At 43.1% G+C, this 19525-nt stretch overlaps 1 protein-coding gene across 3 annotated transcripts in view; it reads left to right on the forward strand.

Moving 5' to 3' along the window:
- LOC147331933 (ATP-dependent chromatin remodeler CHD7-like) overlaps positions 1-19525 on the forward strand; it is a 72307-nt gene that overhangs the window by 26927 nt on the left and 25855 nt on the right. For all 3 annotated transcript variants that reach the window (XM_086288266.1, XM_086288268.1, XM_086288267.1), the window contains exons 4-12: positions 2343-2797; positions 11796-11937; positions 13754-13885; positions 14494-14559; positions 15559-15614; positions 16502-16616; positions 16910-16993; positions 17085-17222; positions 18898-19019. In XM_086288266.1, the coding sequence (XP_086144392.1) occupies positions 2343-2797; positions 11796-11937; positions 13754-13885; positions 14494-14559; positions 15559-15614; positions 16502-16616; positions 16910-16993; positions 17085-17222; positions 18898-19019 (1310 nt within the window). The remainder of the gene's footprint in view (positions 1-2342; positions 2798-11795; positions 11938-13753; positions 13886-14493; positions 14560-15558; positions 15615-16501; positions 16617-16909; positions 16994-17084; positions 17223-18897; positions 19020-19525) is intronic.

Genomic DNA, 19525 nt, shown 5'->3' on the forward strand with positions numbered 1-19525 from the left:
TTATTCGTGTCATGATGCCTGATTTCCCATCTGCTACTGGGACCCTGAGCAGCTGGAGGGAGAGAAAGGGGGGAGGGATGGAAGAGAGAGGGAGAAAGAGGAGAGGCAGTTGGAAAGGCTCCCAACAGCTGGTAACCAGTTTCCTGTCACAGAAAGCTTACTTGGGAGCAAAGAAGAGGTGGTGGTGGTGGTGGAGGGGAGAAGGAGCAAGGAGATGGGATTTAGTCTGCTGGAGACAGGAGGAAAGATGAAGTGTCAGCCAGTTTGTTTACTAAGGTTAGGCTGCTGGAGTCGAGGCAGGAGGGGGCGGAAGCTGCAGCAACAGGGAGTTGAAGGGAGGGAGGAGGTGGCAACCGTGTTCATGGATGGATGATTGAGTCCCTTCTCCCCCTCTGCTCTGGTCTGCCATTACTGACAGATTCATACCCCACCCTGCAGAATTTATATCAGTATTGATTGACAGGTGAACCAGCAGTGAAGCCAGTCCGCATTTGAGATTATTTGTTTTAGAGTTTAAATGATTAGTAGATTTATAATCAGTAATCCAAAAATAATAAATTGTTTTTTTTTGTTTTTTTTTTGTTTTTGTTTTTTTTCCGCCTGTCCCATTTGGTTCTTTAGCCATCAGAATTGTTGTCTGAAGACCAACAAGGATACCCAATGGATTTACTTTGCCAAATGGATCATCGTGGCATTGCCGTATTGGTCCATTTGGTCGATCTTTGTTTTGATTATTTATTATATTTTATTTCCAGATGTTACAGACGGGACAGACATGAGTGAGAGATAGGAAAGGGAGAAAGAAAGAGGAAGGAAAGGAAAAACAGAAGGGGAGAGGGACAGTGAGAAAGGGGGGGAGAAAAATAAAAATCTCCTGGATCACCTGTTGAGAGAAGAATAGAAAACAAGCAAAAAAAGACAAAAAAAAAAGAAACAAAGCAACATACTAAACACAACACCATCGCATTAATCTAGCTAAGTGTAAACAGCAGTAAATACTAAATATTCAATGTTGTTGTGCAGCACGCAGGACAGATGTGCTTCGAAGTAGCAGCCAAGAAAGGTGTAATTTGGGTCTACGAGCAGTGAACACCCGTGTGCATACCTGTGTGGATCAGCGCGCTTGTATTCCAAAGGTTTCTCCATGTAACGATCTGCTAGGGAGTGTGGGGGGGCCACAGCCCCGTGACCGAGCCCCAGGCCGAGAGGCCGGGGGCACCCCACCCCCGAAGGGGCCCGAGCGAGCCCCAGGCTCCAGGCCCCGATAAGCGGCCGCCAAGGAGTGAGCCGGTGTGTACCTGGACGCCCACCCCCAGACACAAAGAACCACCAACGCACCGACACCTGAGGGAGTCCGCCACCGGCAGGGGAAGTGGTGGTGGGTGGAGATAGGCCTCCAAACCTTGGAGGGCCTGAGGTGTCCCCAGAGAGGTGGCGTCTGATACCCAACCTGACATATAGACACAGACATACAGGCACACACAGACACAAACATCCATTCCCCCCCTCATGCTCTCATATGCACTCACTCCACACTCAACCAACGTGGAGACAGACATAAAGAGACGTTGTACACACGATCACACTCCCCAAGCGTACTCTACAAACCGGGTCTAGGTACCCTTGCCCCTGGAGGGGGGAACTGCACCCAGACCCAGGTGGTGTTACCCTTTTCCCTGCGGTGGGGAGAGGCAGACCACCCCGACTCCGTAGCAGCAGGGAGGCCCCACACTCCAGACCGCAGTCGGACGGCCAACTCCACCTAGCCCTCCCACTCCAGCAGGCCGCAGAGAATGGGGGTGGGAGAAGACTCCAAACCTCCCTCCACCCGCTCATTGTAGTGTTGATGCATGTGTGTTCTAAGGTGCAATTAAAACCCAGGAGGGCATGGAGCTACCTGCCAGAGAGCAGCAGGTAAGCGCATAGTCCCTCCTGCTGCCCTCAATGTCTAAGTGTATTTAAAATTGAGAGGTGGGCAACGACGCCAGGGGTGGGGTGTACACCCTGATGGTAATTTGGACTCCGTGATTGTGCCCACCCCCAAGATCCTATATGTATGTGTAGTGAGAGTGTGAATAATGTGAATGTCTAAGTTGTAGGATAAAATTGAGGCAGAGGCAGCCAGAAGGGGACAGAGGGGGGGGGGGTAGCCTCCTCTGCATCTTGTTTGCATTGAGATCAGCTGATCTCCTGGCAGCGGCTTTGCACCATTCCTGGACTGTCTACATTAATGCTATGTTCAGTTTCTCTGTAATTTGTTATAGTAAATGTATGTATTATTCTCTCAGTGCCTCTAATTTTCAATTGACGAGTAACTTGCATGTCTTTCTCCTTCCTGTTAGCATTCCCCCACGGACCCGTCAGGTGACGTTTTGATGGCGGTTCCTGACAGGCCAACAGTTGGTGCCGGTGCCCCCGGTCAGCCTATCAGCACAGAGAAGCCCAACGACCAGGAGACCAAGCCAAAAAAGAAGAAGAAGAAGAAGGCAAAAGTAGTGGATGGAGAGGAAGAAGGTACAGGGAAGAAAGCGGGAGAAGGACGCGAGGAAGACGTAAAGTCTGAATTTCCAGGAACAGGAAGTGATGGTGGTGAACACATTACTGGCACAGAACTTTTAGAGGGAAGTTCACCACCGGTGGAAGAGAAGAAAAAACGGAAAAAGAAACCAAAGGAGAAGACTGAGGGCAAAGAGCCCAAGACCCCGAAGACGCCCAAAACACCCAAGACCCCCAAAGAGCCCAAGGAGAAGAAGGCCAAGAGCTCCACACCCAAGCCCAAGACTCCCAAAAAAACCAGGTAGGACTAATGCACTATTACGGTCACTGTGTGTGTCATAGTTGGTGTTGAGTGGGACGTCACTGTAGTAAACCAGATTAAAGTGTCAGGTAACAGGTGAAAGGGCTTATTTCTCATCAGCTGTAAAGAGCTCATGTCCAGAGCGTCCCAACGGTGCATTTGGCACCATTAACCACTAAGTGGAACTGTGAAGATTTCAGTTCCACATGAAAACAGAAGCGGATCAATTTGAGGAGGGTAGCTCGGGCAGTCTCGGGTCATGTGGGTAACATTTCAAGTGCTGAAGTTCAGCATGCTGGAGATATCTCGATTTTAATGTCAAATGCTGAAGCTGTCTTGAGTGTAGATGCAATGCACAAAAATAGTATGTGCAGATAGACAGACATCTCTAGGCCCATCATGGGCAAGCACGGGGAACCAAAAGGGTCACAACTCCTGAGCAGTGAGCCGCTGCACCCTGTGTACAAGTGTGAGTTAGTGATCAAAGGCCTGCTAACGGGCACATCTGAGGATCAGTTGCATTTACCGCTAATATTAAAACAGAGTCAGGCTTCGTTTTTAAACAAAGAGAAGAGCCAAGAACTCGTTTTTGGTTTTTAGTCGAAAGTCTCTGAAGAACAACACGAATAACATTTTTGTTAATGTTATTAATAAAAATTAAACTGCCACCGTTTTTAACATTCAGTATTACACATTTAATTCTGGAGGAAGAGTGAGGGCCTGTTTAAACTTCCTGTACAAGGTTATAGATGAGTAACTTCCAGCACCTATCAGCGATTGCCGATATCACCTTCAGTTCACTTTGTTTACTCTGTAGTCTTATCCCTGCCTTTTCACACCCTTCCTCTCTCATTTATCACATCCCCTTTTTCACTTTCCCTAAGAAATACACGTTTAAACAGCTGTTTTTCTGAATCGGTGGCTACTCTTTCCCTTGGTTTCTTCCAGTCAGTCAGAGAGCCTTCCTGGGCAAGAAGAGCTCAGGGTGTTTGCGTATGAGAGTATCAGCAGCGGTTTCATTGTGAAGGTGGAAACTCGATCGGTCTGAGGAATGTGTCAGGATGGCCCCCCATTTCTCTCTCCTTCTTCCGTAGTCCGTGGCCCATCTCTCTTTCCTCTTGGAGTCTTTTATCCCAAGGAAGAGGGAGGGCCAAAGCAGCAAGTGGGGTCAACACTGGGGGAGGTGTGTGTGCATGCACCGGCCACTGGAAAAGAGTTTGGGCGTGTGGAAAGAGGGGGGAGGCAGCTGGAGCGAGTGTGTGTGTAATGTGGGGGTGGTGGGCAGTGTGTGTGTGTGTGTGTGTGTGTGTGTGTGTGTGTGTGTGTGTGTGGGCGAATGCATGTGTTGGGGGAGGGGCCATTGCTAATCTTTGTGGCAGAAAATTGCGTCTAATGGTAATGAAGGCCATGCTGCTGACCAATCCACACCCTGAGCTCAACACTGTGTGAGTGTGAGGGCAGTGGGAAATGTGGGGGTGAGGAGTCCATTCTCAACTCTCTGTGTGTGTGTGTGTGTGTGTGTGTGTGTGTGTGTGTGTGTGTGTGTGTGTGTGTGTGTGTTGGTAAACTAGCTCTTATCTGTTGTCAGGCTTTCCTCCATCTTGAGTGGCGGCCTGGAGCTCCCAGGTTAATTTAGCATAATAATGGCTGCCGGCCATTCACTGCTGCTCTAAAATGGTGGACCTCTGCAATCACCCAACTATCTTCTGTTTTATTCTTTCTTCTCGTTTCCCTTCTCCTCCCTCCAGTCCCACCCCTTCCTGACAAAGAGGAGTGTATCCTTTCATCTTTTCCTCTTCACTGCCCTCCCCTTGTTCCCCCTTCCTTTGTCTTTCTAATTTAAGCCGAGGACTGAGGAGTGAAGTTTTGAGCACATGAGCAAGGCAACAGTAAATCTCCATATTTTGAGAAGAAGTTTGTCATTGCTTTCATTAAGTTGAGCTCTTCACAAGTCATGGTTTCTTGCAAACCATGACTTGTGAACATGGTTTTTGCAACTCAAAGTGTCTATTAGAAAATTTGTATTATGAGTTCCTGAAAGAAATGGGTCTTGCTGACTAGATGCTGGTCCTGTAGGTGCTTTTCCGAAAGCAAGCACTTCTTCCTTTGGTCTGAAAAGAATGATACCTTCATTTGCATGTTACCTTTATGCAGTTATTACCCAACTCCTACTGCATTTCTTATCAGTGAAATACATCTTGTACATGTATTTTTTCCGGTGCTTGTATATGTCGTCCTTCTGCTGCGTCTAAGGCTATACGAGAAGACTTGTGGGCGCATGCTGCCCCCTTCAGTTATCAAAGACTGGCTGATACAGCGGTATGAGGCAGCGTATTTAAAAAAGAAAAAGTAAAAATAGTACCTTTTGTTTTACGGATTGAAAGGTATTGTAAGCATTAGTTCTGGTGACATCCCTAGAATCCTTCAAATATAATTTTGCGCCACCTGAGTGGTAAGCTAAGGTTAGCCAGCTCGCTGCCAGCTGTGGATAAAATCATATCTACAATTATCTAATCACCTGGGGCTTGCTGGCTTGCTGTCAGTTGTTTTGAAATTAAAAAAAGTTAATGCTATGAGTTAACTGTCACTAGTTACCCACAGCAAAATGTAACTAGCCATCTGGGGTGGGTGAGTGGGCCGTCAGTGGATTGATCCTCATCAGTCAGATTGAACTGAGTGTGAGTGGATTTGAAGAATGAGACTTGTACAAGAAAGAGCTTTTGAGTGCTTAAATTGAGTGGAAAAGCAATATATACCACTCCATTTACCATTCACCTAACCATATCTTGTCTGCTAAAGTTATCTCCAGCAAAACTGCCTGCCTGTTTATTTCAACAGACGTATTATAATTTTTAACAATCAGTAAATTATTTAATGATGAGGAGCAAAGATGTGTAACAAGGCTTTCTGTAGTAGTTATTGGATCAGCCAGCTGGCTGTAATGTAAGTATATAGCTTGTATTGATTGTCACTGAGGAGTTTTACACTGGTCTCTCACTTGTTGTATCACAGTTGTATCTACTTGTCATATAGATACAACTGTGCAACATACCATTAATTTTAATGGTATGTTTTTAATTGCAATCTAATCTTAAGGCTTTTATAAATTTGAGCTTTCATTTTTTTTTGTGTGTTGTCTTTTTCAAGGGGCTGGAATTCCTTTCTAAACCTGATGAAATGTACCCATTAGTGCTAAACTTTTTGATCTAAAGCCAACTTTGACAAGGCTCTGCAAGGCCACTAGCACATATGTTCCGTTACATTTTGGGGGGATTTATGTGAGATTTCCACCAGTGGGTAGAGAAATAATCTTCAAAGCTCAAGGGTTTTTCTTGTGGCCCATACCATACTACAGTATGTTTTCTCTCTGCTGTGTGTATTTGCATCTCCTTACGAACAAATAAACCACCACAGGAGCAGACTGAAGTCTTTGCTTAATCAGTGTAACCAAGATGTTCCGCTGTGCTGTTTAACCCTTTGAACACAAGTGGTTTTCATTTGGTTCTTGCTCTTTTATTTACAGGTTTGTGGCATTGTCACAAGCTGTGCCTATACGTTAGGCTCATGATGCTTGCCAGCATCTTACATTGATGGATAGATACTCGGTTGTAAGCTAAATTGAGTTTAGTTAGGCAAGTTTTATCCTGTATTAGATGATTGCAGTACCTGTTGACACAAGGTTTTTTTTTTTTTTTTTTGCTGGATATCTTGATGGTTATTCAGTTTTTAACACCGGAGAGCATGAATAAGTTCCTCCAATTGCAGCTGTTTTGCTTGAAAAGGTTAAAAATTTGCCCCACAAATTTGTGCAGGCCAACTGGATCCTAATGAGCAGACAAAATAAATGAAAATTGAAGATGGTCTCAGCTGTTCAGGACGGTCTGAGTGTGTGCTTATGTGAGCGAAGCCGGGAGAATCAGGTGGTTTACTCGTCCAGTCAGCTCACTCCTCTCCTTTGACCTTGCCTTGTCTCTCCATCCTCTTTTTCCCTTGCTCGCATGCGCTCCCTCTCTGAGGAAGTACATCTATAAATAACACAGCTCTCAGCGCCACACCCTTCCCTCGATGTGTGTGCATATATGCGTGTACGTGTGCATGCACAAGGGTGATTTGTTTGCTGTACACACAAAGAAGGCAGACATGCATGCAGACACCTTGTGTGCAAATACAGCACTTCTGAACACACACAGAAGCGTATGTGCATTGCCTTCTGGACTTTTTGTGTGGATCTGTGTATGGGGGTTCAGTGGTATGACTCATCACAGCAGCAGGTGTCTGTTCCACTCCGCCCTTCTTCTTCGGTTTCGTTTTGTATCCCAATATTTTACTCCACTGCTCGGCTTCCTGTCTTTCCTTTATCCCGGTCTGAAAGGAGCATATTAGCTCCTCACTGACACACACACCAGGTTACTTCAGTGAAGGTGTGCATAAGTAAATTACCACATTATTTACAAAAACAAAACCCTAACAGTGTTTTACGTTACTTTTATTAAGTAAACCTAAAATGATGGACGACATTGCAGTCTATTAATGTAATCTTCAGGTGACTACAATTTGTGCAGTGTTGTAAGCATAGATAGGGCTGATGAACTTGGTTAGGCCAAGTTTGAATGTGAACTCTTCAGTGATAATCTGTTGTGAATCATGCCCAAAACAAGGGTGGTTGTTGCCATTTGTTCCCATGTTTTGTCTCCATTGGCCCATGGTAACGGCACATCATACAAACAAGTCTGCTGCCACAACTACTTCTTTGTTGCAATCCCAAACAATTTGTTTTGTATTGTATTTTCCTTCTTTGTTTTTGGTTTTTTGTTTGTTTTTTTTGTTTGTTTCTTTTTGTTTTCAGCAAATTAACAGTGTAATTTCATGCTTCATTCTTATCGGTTAGCCAGTAGACACAGCTCATAGCAGCAGTCCCATTGTGAGATTTGTGGCACTGTTGGTCTTATCATAGGCTGTCGTTGGTGGAGCCCTGACCAAATACATCACCACAGTTCTTTCATGTTGGTTTTATTTGCTTTGGGGGGGGGGGGGGAAGCATACATTTTGTATAAAATATATTCCACATTATGGGGACAACAAAACCATTGTGGGTGCCTGAAATGGAAATTTAAAAAATGAGGAAAGTGGTAAATGAAAACAGAATTGATATTGTTGGCTTAAAAATTACTCAAATAACTCAAAAAAACAAACAAACCCCTAGATAAAATATTGGAAGTGCCTGAAGTTCTAGTCTTTGTTACTTCCAGACGGATGTGAGGCTTTCCGATTCATATTTGACTTGTAATGTCTCTTCTGAATATCCTGAACGTTTCCCCTGATGAATGGCCTCCATATTGTAATAATTGAAGATACTAACTTTCATAACTAATAAAACACATTTCAAACAAAATGAACTAAAAACCACTTTTGCAACTAACTGCGCTAATACCGAAGTGAAAACAAAAACTAAAAAAACAAATACAAAACTATTAATAACTGCCCTCGGTTTCAGTGTCAGATCTAATTATTGCTCACTTGAGGCTTCAAAATGCCAAAGCCTAGATTACACTCTGTTGTGGAAATGGACGGCTGGAGGCCTGATGGCCATGTATTCCTTCCTGTTATACTTTGTTTTGGATTTTTGTTTTTTGTTTTTTTGGAGTCTGCGTACTTGGTGCGTTGCAACGTCCTCTTGCTAACCAGTGAATGACGTAACCGTAGCTGCGTGAATCTTTTATGTTAGGTTTATGCTGTAATAGGTGGCTTAGGTCAAGTTCCTTAAAGAGATGAGTTGATAACAGAGTGTCTTGTTTGCAGCCAGCGGGAGCAGGCAGGGATATAGAAGCAAGAAAAGAATCTACACTATCTTACAAGATTTGTTTGACTCATTTATTCCTTTTTAGGAACTTGATGGGTTTTGTTCATGTAAACACAGTTGTAGCGATGTCATAATGCATTCAAGTATATGCTTGCACCACAGGCATACTGGAATAGTAGAGTACACTATATTCTAAAGTCACATTTTCAGGTAAACATTTGTTTCAAGCAAAAGTTGCTTTAGCCCTTTTATAAAGTAAATGTTGATATATATTCTTTGCTAATTAAACTGGACAGAAAATCAGATCTTTAGAAGAGTGTTGAAACGATGAAAGACGATGGATTGAGCATGAAAAGCTGCAGAGAGGTGAGGGTGCGATTAAGAAGTGGGGCCGTGACGAAGCTAGGAGGAAGAGAGAGAAGGCAGCCAAGTGGAGAAGTGTGTTTGTGTGCGTGCTTGTGTGTGTGGCCAGATGGCTCCAGCGTGTGGCGACCAGCCAGAGGAACAGGTGCAGGTCACATGACCAGCCGTTACCACGGAGATGGTGATTGCTCTTGGCGTGAGGATGAAAGGAGAAGGGCCCCAGGGACAGAGAGGGGTTGAGAGATGTAGAGGGAGGGTGAGTGAGCGAGCAGGAGGGAAGGAGGGAGAGAGGCACCAAGCAGGAAAGGGGACGAGCGACACAGGCACAGAGCAGAGAAAGGAGATCGGCCATACACTACAGGCAGCAACACAAATGGTTATGTTCTGTTTCATAGTAGGTTAGTTAGTGGAACAAATTGCTGTTGCCTGATGGCCTGACATAACTTTTACTCTGAAATAAATCAACATGTTGTAAAGTGGAGTGTAAAGCTTGGTTTAGATAGTCAGTTTGATTGTGGATCCAGTTCCATGTTTGCAAATTAGCTGGATTTGCTAATCCCCGCTGCCAGCTAATCACTTATGAAACCTTTTAACAGTACTTTTTTTGTCTTTTATCAACATGCAGTGTCCTTAGCCTTCAAATTTTTGCCAGCATTGACTTTTTATTTAAAATCATGGATTCAATCTGTAGCCAGTTATTTCAAAAGTAACTTTTATGTAACAACATATTTTAAAAAAAACAACTATCCACTGCAAAGTTCTCTTTGCAGGCAGGTGTCAGCCACTTTGTCATAGAATACCATTGTACATTTCCATTGCTGCAGATTGTAACTTGTGGGTCAAGTCTTCCAGTAACTGTTAATTGAAGCTTTATGCAGTATTTCTGATTGTTTGCTCTATATAAGCCATGTAGTGTCTCAAAGGTGAGGTCTCAAGTGGAGTGATGAAAGCAATCTAAGAAGATAACGTTGTTCACTCTGTGTTTATCGTGAAAAGTATAAAATTATGCACCTACCAAGAATCAGGTGATCCTGATCCTGTTTGAAACAAGTATGAATGATACCTCCTAGGTTTCTAGCAAATAAAGTTGCTGTAGTTTTGTTTGTTTGTTTTTTCGGACTGTTTCAAAACCCACAAATATTCAACCCTAAGTCAGTCGTGGGACCATTTTCCTTCCAAAGTACTACTGAAGACCTAAATTATTGCTTGCAATTTTCATGCAAAAATAAATGGCACACTCTTGCTGCCTACAAATTAGTTTTTTTTGTAATATATGATGGATTCAGATGAAACTAGGTTTTCTCACAACTGATAAAATCCCAAAATGCAGAATGATGCAGAAGCCTGGCGAGCGGCAAAAAGTTGAAAATACTTTGACCCTGTGCTCAAAGTATTGTTAGATCATGTTGGAGTTACACTACCAAACTTATGTGTGTGTTGTGTTACAGACATTTGTTCATAGTTTCATATGCCCAAACAGTATTTCAACTTTGAGTGTTGTCTCACTTTTAGACTTTTCTCCCATTCAATAAACTAGTAAAGTAGTTGCCAGGAAAACACCATCACTGGGTAGTGTACAACAATGTTTATTACACAGCTTCAAAGTATTTCCAACTTTGTGTCACTCAACAGCCATTTGCATCAGTGTGCGTCTTTGCATTTTATCAACTATGAGGAGAAAATGCATTTTGTTTTCATCTGAACCCTTCATTAGGATTCCACAGTGGGTGTAAAAGTGAAATCTGTGGTGATGCTTTAGGTTACATTAACACGAAAACTATGTGATCATGACCAGAGTTGCTTTGTGTTTCTGAGTGTTTTTGGTGCGCACAGCTGTAAAAAGTAAGGTGTGATACTGTTTTCTCAGTATTCTGTCATCTGATTTTTAGATTGCAGGTGCAGAGTAGTTAAAGGCTAATAAGCTCGGACTGGTTTGAAAGATTGGGCTTTTCGTTGTCAGATTTTCAGAATACATCTAGTTTTGAAACTGAAACCCAGAAAGGAAAAAATTAACATTTGAAAATTAACTAGTCAGTAGTGTGATCCCTGCCTCAGCATGACCTCTCCATTGTTGTACAAGGTCTCTGTACCTGCTAAAATAAAACAGTTTACTGGGCTCAGCTCAACAGCCTCCAGGCTCTGTTGAAAAAAGGACAACTTTTTGGGGGTGTTGGATGGGATTCCCGCATATCTTATGTGAATTCATAGTCTTTGGCACTTTAGAGATGAATGGTTCAAACAGAGGTGTCACTCAACCTGCATCGTACAAACATCTGCCGTTTGGAAGGGGTAGAAATGCGAGCCTGCGTGCCAGACAGAAGGATGCCGAGTGTCCTCTCACCTCTGTGGTGTGAATGCACACAAGCTCTCAGACAGAGCCAGCTCCTCTTTCTTTCCATGCCATAGATTGGAAGAAGCCTGGGGGCCCCTCAGCCCCTCCCCCTTCCTCTCACAGGCCTTGCTCTCCCCCTCCCTCTCTCTTTCTGTCTGCCTGTCTCTCTCTCCCTCCCTCCCTCCTTTTGGGTCTTTCTTTCTGCCCTCCACCCCACCCCCTCTCTTTCTTGCTCCCTCTCTCCCTGTGCCTCCATGCAGTCTTTCATCACATTAACCCCCTGTGTGCCAGAGCCTGAGGCACACTAATGATTTCTAAATGGGTAAATCAAACATGGCGATTGCCTTGGGGACAGACAAGGGCGCGCACATGTAAAAGAGGTAGTACTTTGAATAATGGCTTTATTTTGTGGTTAGACACTTTTTTCTTTTTTTTTTTTGATGAGCTCATTCTAACTTGGGTTTTTTCTCTCTCTCTCTTCTTTCCATTGTATCCTGTAACAGTAAAAAAGTGGAGTCAGAGGGTGGGGCCAGTGCTGCTAAGAAGGATTCAAAGAGAAAGAGAGAGTTCTCGGTCAACGATGATGCTGAGGTGAAGTCTCCACCTCTGTCTCCACCCGAGGAAGAGGATGATGATGGCGTACAGGTATGAAAAGGAAAGCTGTCGTAGAAAGTTTTGCAATGCCATAAAAGCAGGACTAAAACACATGTACAGAGTAATTTAAAAAAGCAGGAGGTCATGAAAACCTTTGCAGATCTGTGTCACGGCCTGTAGAGATAGACGGCACTGAGCCAGCAGGCGTCTGCTGTTTGTGTTGTAAACCAGCCATGTTGACAGACCAAGCAGATAAGCCCTCCTGTCAAGTTGACATCATGCATCATCAGCAACTTTTCAGCTGCTGCATTCATTTTCTTTTTTCTTTTTTTTTTTAATTTTACATTTCAAGTGTGGTGTAGTTTCTCTACCAGGCTGCAGAGAATAGTTGAAAATATACTTTTAAGTACTGGTTTAGAATTTGGAACGCGTCCATGAACCCATAAACAGATTCATGAAATTATGTGCAGATATAATTATGTGGATCTTGAAGAGAGTAGCATCTGGCTATTAGCTGTATGAAGAGTTGTAGCTCTAATTCAAACAGGAAAGCACTTTAGCAGCTGTATGTCCCCTTAAACATGTCCTCTCCAGGCTGCTACCCTAGTTTGTTTTCGCACTCTTATGTTGAAACATTCTGAGCCCCTTGAATTGTAAAGGTTTTGGTTTTTTAAATATGGATAACATGCTGGGCGATATGGTACAGAATAATAAATAATAATGCCTGGTGAATTATGACGTACAGCCCTTCATTTTCCGCTTACCAGTGCAGATTTGGTAGGATATTATATTCATCCCAAAAGTTGGGATAGCAGCCTAAATGCAGCCAGTAAACGCATACAACAACAATGAAATCTGTGTTATATATCTAAGAAAGTAGAATAGAATTAAATTAGTGAAGTAGAAAAATATTCTGCACAATAAATAATAAATTAAAAGACTAAAAAGAACCACAATAAAATGCTAAATAAAAATGTAATAAATGTACAAAGCAAAATCGAATCAAAAAATGACACTAAAACAAAACGGCTGGATAAAATAAGTAAAATAGGTGAAGTCCCCACCTGTCTCCACCTGAGGAAGAGGAGTAAATATAGTAGAACCACTACAGCAAGTGGCAGTGAAGTGGCTCACTTTGTACAGCATGTAGTAAAGTGTAGTGAAGCATAGAAAAAGGAGGAAATATACAATACAATGAGTGTCATCAGAATTTTTAAGTTAATTTGCTGTACAGTTAGTGGAAGGAGGAAGGCAAAAATCACTGAGATCTCGCAGATGACTAAGGCTACACACTGCAGGCGAAAGTGCATCAAATCCGACTTTGCTATGACAGTTTGAACAGCACAAATCCAATATTTTCAAATCTGACCTGGGTCACTTTCGTATGTGTTACTGAATCCGATACATATTGATGTTTTCGAAAGTGACTGCTGTTTTTTTGCTCTTTTACGTCACTGACATAAGACAGATGCCAATTATCAGCACCGGAGAAGACAAACAAGAAAGCATGGTGGCCATTGTTAAAGCACGGGCTCTCTTTTTTCTCAGTGTCCTTTCTCTAATTAATTTGTCAAAATTCTGTCGGTTACGACTGTGCAGAAATTGATAGACTGCTGCAACAACACCTACTAGCTCTGTAGCCGCCATTTTTTTTCTTCCGTAAACACGCTTTGTGTGTGACGTCTTCTTTTGCGCATGTGGGCTGCTTTGAGAGCCGTGAACCGTTCACCCTAGAGCGCGTTTACTGTCACATTTTATTTGTAGTGTGAACAAACAGACAAAAATAAATCAGATTTGATCAAAAATAGCATTAAGACGTCCAGTGTGAACGTAGCCTAAATGTTCTTACTCTCCCTCTGTTTATCAGAAGCGTCGGTCTAGCCGTCAGGTGAAGAGGAAGAGGTACACAGAGGATCTGGAGTTCAGGATCTCTGAAGACGATGACAGCGGAGACGACTCGCCATCGCCAAAGTCTCCATCGTCCTCATCGCAGCAACAGGTGCAGCCAAGATTTCAGTTTTTGGTTTGGCTTCAGTGAACCACTTGTCAGAAGCTAAATGACGCGATTGAATGATGCTGTTTGTCATATTTGCCCGTTTGGAATAACATGTGTAAGGCTGCATTTGAACATTGATGTACTGAAATGTGGAACGAAGCTGGCAAGAGACACATGAAGTGAAATCATTGTAATCAAGTTGTTGACAATGTCCATGTACTTATGTTACCATAAGTGGAGTGATGAATATATTAAGAGTGAGCTTTGCATTCATCTCGAATCATTTGATTGGTTTGCAGCTAGTTCAACAACTACAGCAAATATAGGAAGTAAACGTTGTTGAAGCAGGCAGTTAGGAGGAAATGCATCCAAATTGACAACGCTTTGCTGTCAGCTTCCTTCATGTTGTGTTGGATTGCAACCAGTGCACTTCTGCTAACATGTGGTGTAGTAAACGCACAGCATTGAACATAACAGATTGGCCTGATGTAACTAATACCCGAGCTAGATTTTTATTATTTTTTTAAATCCAGATCAGACCAGTATCCAATCCAGACATCACATGAAACAATCCAGCACGGTGAATGAATTTGCTTGTTCTGTGTTTCCAGGATGTGGCTGAAGCTGAAGGACCAGTTGTAGAGAAGATCATGGGCATGCGCACCTCCAAAAAACAAGTGAGCTGCACAGATCCACACCCTAATGACACTAACACAATACACAGATCCACAGGGTGGCCAGAGTCGTGGTTTGCGTCATGTGATTAGCCTTCCCACAGTTGACATAAGCACATTACACATACATACGTTGCTTATGCAGCATGTTTTCACTTGGAAAGCAGATTCCTTATATTTCAGCATGTGTATGCTCTGAGCTCTGTGTGCGCCTGCGATTGACTGTGTGTAGGTGTCGGCCTTGCTTTGTTTTCTACGCCTTGTCTAAAGAGAGATCATCCCTGAGCCAACACAAGCGCACACACACAATCGCCAGCCAACTCTCCTTTGCTAGCCAGCTGCCAATGGGTTATCCCCCCCCACCCCCTCGCCCACCACCACAACACACTCCCGTGCACAAGCACACTCACACCACTCTTTTTCTCTTGCAGCTCTGTTCAGAGTTGACCTCGGGCTTGGCACACAGCCAAAACCGCAATACTAGCTACACCAGACGCCAAACTAGCGTTTCCTCAGGCAGGGTGTGTGTGTGATTGATGATTCATGGAATTACAGTAGTAGTAGCATGGTAGAGGGTGTGTGTGCAGTAGTAATGGTGAATGAAAGTGGACAGCCTTGCTTGAAAGAGCTACTGTTTTGGTATTTCCCCTTTTTATGCATTTATGAAACAAAATGCTCAGTCACACAGATTTTAGCAGTTGAATTTGTTCAAGTATTTCCTGTTAAAACCCATTAAAACTTCTTCAACAGCCTTATTTATTTTTGATCAGCATGTTGTAGCCAAAATGTTAAATAGGTGCAAGGCTGCTTACACATTACATGAAGGGCACCCCTTTCTCTCAGTCTGAGACAGTTTACTGTTGAATGACGTGTCAGAGTGAAACTCACGTGCAGGCTCCTTCACTACTTCGACCACATGTTGTATAATAATGTTGAGCCACTTCTGCAGCTGCTGTATTTGCTGTGATTATGATCCCTTTTTTGTATTGTTTTTCTTTTCAGCGGGAGTCGGGGGAGGAAGTGGAGGTGGAGGAGTTCTACGTCAAGTTCAAGGGCTTGTGAGTAGTAGCTTGGCTTTTTTTTGGTTTTTTTGCTCTTTTTCTTTCACATCAGAGCTGCCTCGTTCTTCTTTTTTCTATTTATTTAAAGACCTATTTCAGTGAACACAGGGACATTTTTAAGTATGTGACCCAGATCCTCTCTCACATTATTAACAAAACTGGTGCAGGTGCATCCTATCACAATGAGAAGCACATGGAATGCTTTTCATTCATTAGATACCTGTGTCATTTCTGTCTCTTGCTGTGTGAAATGTAAAAATGCATTTTACAAAAACAATTTAAAGTTGCTTGTTCTCTAAGCAAATTTGACCCCAACATGCAAATAATGTAGTTTTCAGTCCCCCCAGCATTTAACATAAATAAAGTGTGCTTAATTCCTGATTCGCTTCAGCTTTGATTTTAGCAGCTGGCAGTTTAAAGAATTAACCCTCCTTTGGACAGGGATACAACTAATACTGGATCAATTATTTTCTCAATAATAATTAAGTCTATGATATGCCGGAAACAATACATTTTTCATGAGTTTGGAGAGCTTCTACTGTCTGATTCAGAGTCCGAAATACTTTGAGCTCACAGCCATAGAAGGCAAGGAGAGCTGATATATGCAGACATTGAAATAGATTTAATTTGGATGTTTGGGGGACACATCTGCACAAAAACACTGGTGTCAAATCGGAGGTGATGGACTTTACCAGACTTTTGACTAAGCAGTCCAGAACAGAGATACAAATGTCTTTAATCCGTGAGACACAGTTTCTGTAAGAAGTACTCTAGCTGATAGACTTGGAGATCTCCCTACGACATCACATACGATTTTCTTCCTCTAGTTTATAGCATCCAATTCTTTGAAATGACTGATGTGAAATTTATTTTGTGCTTCTCAGTTCATACCTCCACTGTCGCTGGGCTGACCTGGAGGAACTAGAAAAGGACAAGAGGATACACCAGAAGGTCAAGAGGTTTAAGGCCAAGCAACAACTCAACACCTTTATAACTGAGGTAAGACCAAAACGCTGCACCACAAACCAGACCTTCCGCTGCATGGAAGTAACCACTCACAAGGAGTGCTTCTGAATGGAATGTGTCAAGAAATGTTGCTGGCTATAAAATTGTTTTTCCCCCCCCAGAGTTTTGCTTTATACAGACACTGACTTGAGTTTCATATAGAGCTGTTAAATAGAAAAGCTGGGTAGATAAAACTAAGAACACATTTCATACAGAGGAGTTTACTCTGCAAGGCCTCATTATTTCATATTCAGTGTATCTTAAAACTCCACTTCTTTTCTCTGCAGATGGATGATGAGCCTTTTAACCCTGACTATGTGGAGGTGGACCGTGTCCTGGACGTTTCAGAGAGCACAGATGAAAATGGAGAGGTGCTTTGATCTCTTTCATTGGGCTTGAGCCTCTCTTTTTTTTTTCTCTACACCCACACTCACCAAAGCGCCCTGTGTTTTATGTGTGCAGACGGTGACCTTATATCTGGTGAAGTGGTGCAGTCTGCCTTACGAAGACTCCACCTGGGAGCTGAAGGCCGACATCGACCAGTCCAAGATAGACGAATTTGAGCGTATCGGAGCACGCACGCCCAACACTAAGAGAGTGGTGAGTGGCTGTGCTTTGGGTGCTGTCTGTCTCCTAGTCTCCTCCTTATAGGCGTGTTCGTGTGTATTGGCCTGCTGTCTGCTCCTTCCTCTTCCAGATTTACAGCTCCCTTAACTGCTCTCCACAGGGCCACGTTTTTGCGGTCTTACACACTCGCACACATACGCCCTGCTCTTGTGGCCAAGCCAAACCACTAACAGTGTGTTTAATGCTGAACAGAAGCAGCTGACTGGCTGTGGTCTCTCCTTCCATCACTCTTTCCTCAGCCTGCATCCATCTATTTTAACTCCTGCCTACTGTTTCTCCTTAAGGGCCGTGCTCGTAATGCTCCATCATATAGTGGCAGCATTGGGAGGCAGTTTTTAGCCTCATTTGCAGTGTGGACCAAGGGCCTTTTCCCCAGAGGAATAATTCCATCAATTTAGTTGGTCAAAAAATCCTTAATAACCCAACATCAGTTTCATTTGTAATATGTGGTTTAAAAAGTGAGGCATCCTAAGGCTGCTGACAGAAACCATGTGTGAAAGATATAACCCTTTCATTTATTAGAATGGATCCAGTCTGTCAGTGCAGCAGGGTACTAACACTGGGGTTTTTTTTTTTGTTTTTTTTTGTCAGCAAGGTCTCCTGCCAAAAAACCCTGGGTCATCTAGCCAAAAAGTTGAATTAGGTTAAACTTTTCCTGCAATGTGACTTTGTCCTGCGAGCTAATCAAACACGTGTACAGCTCACTCGCTCAAATACCTGCCACCAATGGCTACAACCAGTTGTAAAGTTCTGTATTAAAAGCTGTGCAGTATTATCACATTAATTTGTCCAAGTGTGCATCCTGGATTGTATTTCATTGTCTCAACAGCACAGTGCTGCTAATGCCTTTAGCTAATTTGGGACTGAAACTTTACTTACCCAGAAAGGGGCGCTGTTTAGTGTAAACACAACTGAAATCAGGGTGTTATGTAACAGAAAACAAACACTGAATGTATTAAAAGAAAAGAAAAGCTTGTCATGCTCATGACCAGTTGTCATGTTTTCCGTACTGGCTGGCTCCTGTCTGGCCATCCCTGTTCTTTGGCTGGATTAAAGGATCTCCACCTGCAGTTGGATGCCTTCTAACATCTTGTCATCAGTGAGCCCAAGGGTCCGTGCAGACGTCCGCATACCTGTAGGCGTTTTTGTTTTTTCCATGACCGGCCATACTTGTTCATGGAGACTGCCAAGTAGCAGACTTGAGTAGATTACCAAGAAGTAAAACTGGAATGACTACTCTGCCGTCGTGTCTCCATCTACCTACACAATACAAGCAATGCTCAACTCCACCATTTTGGACTGTAGTTGTCATTCTGTTCTGAAGATGCTCTGCATAACTTCAAGACTGCAAAACAGAACAAGGGGCAGTATTGCCTTCAGTAGTTCTGGAGTTACACTCCCAGGACGAAGACTCACAGGAGAGACAGTTGGGGTTCAGTTATTTGCCGCAAAGGGTTTGGGCGAAAAAAGTGTTTGCAAAGGAAAACTTGTGAAGGGTGAAAGCTTTTAGTGAGCAAAAGCACCCAGAGCAACACACATAATCCTAACCCCTCAAACACACAAACAGTATCTGCATCTTTATGAAACACTGCAGTCATTAACACTGACTGTTTTTTAATAACCCTATCTGTTTTATTGTTGTGTCCAGGATCGGCCTCCTGCAGCTGACTGGAAAAAGCTGGAGGGCTCCAGGGAATACAGGAACGGCAACGCACTCAGGGAATACCAGCTAGAAGGCCTCAACTGGCTAACTTTCAACTGGTACAACTCGTAAGTCACCATTAATTGCATTTTCTTTGAATTAGTCTCCTAACTGCTTCTGTCAGTCTGCACATGTGATATCACCTTACTTAATATTCTTAAGTGGGCATTAAAGTGAATATTAAATAGCCCTGTGGTGCACTGCTGTTTAAGCCTTCCCATTGGCGTCATCATCTGTGCCTGAAATCACACCGCCAAAGTGTTCAGGAAGGCAGCTCGACACAAATGGAATTGAAATGACTGTTTTAAACTGGAGCTGTTGTGTTCTTCATATTTTTCTGTGGTGCTCAATTCAGGGTTGTTGTTTTTTAATATAGCGCCAAATCACAGCAACAGTTCCCTCAAGGCACTTTATACTTTTAAGCTAAAGACTCTTAAGCTAAAGAGTTCTCAGAACTCTACAGTGTTCTGGAGAAAACCCCGACAAACAATCCCCTATTAGCGAGCGTTTTGCGGTGCTGAGATAGAAGAACTCCCCTCCAGCAGAACCAGGCTCAGGGAGAGGCAGCAATGAG

This window comes from Aulonocara sp. 'chitande type north' Nkhata Bay, linkage group LG4 (assembly GCF_057382095.1).
Source record: "Aulonocara sp. 'chitande type north' Nkhata Bay isolate Kocher_YH1m ecotype deep benthic linkage group LG4, A_spYH_male_GT1.1, whole genome shotgun sequence".
Lineage (NCBI taxonomy): Eukaryota > Metazoa > Chordata > Actinopteri > Cichliformes > Cichlidae > Aulonocara > Aulonocara sp. 'chitande type north' Nkhata Bay.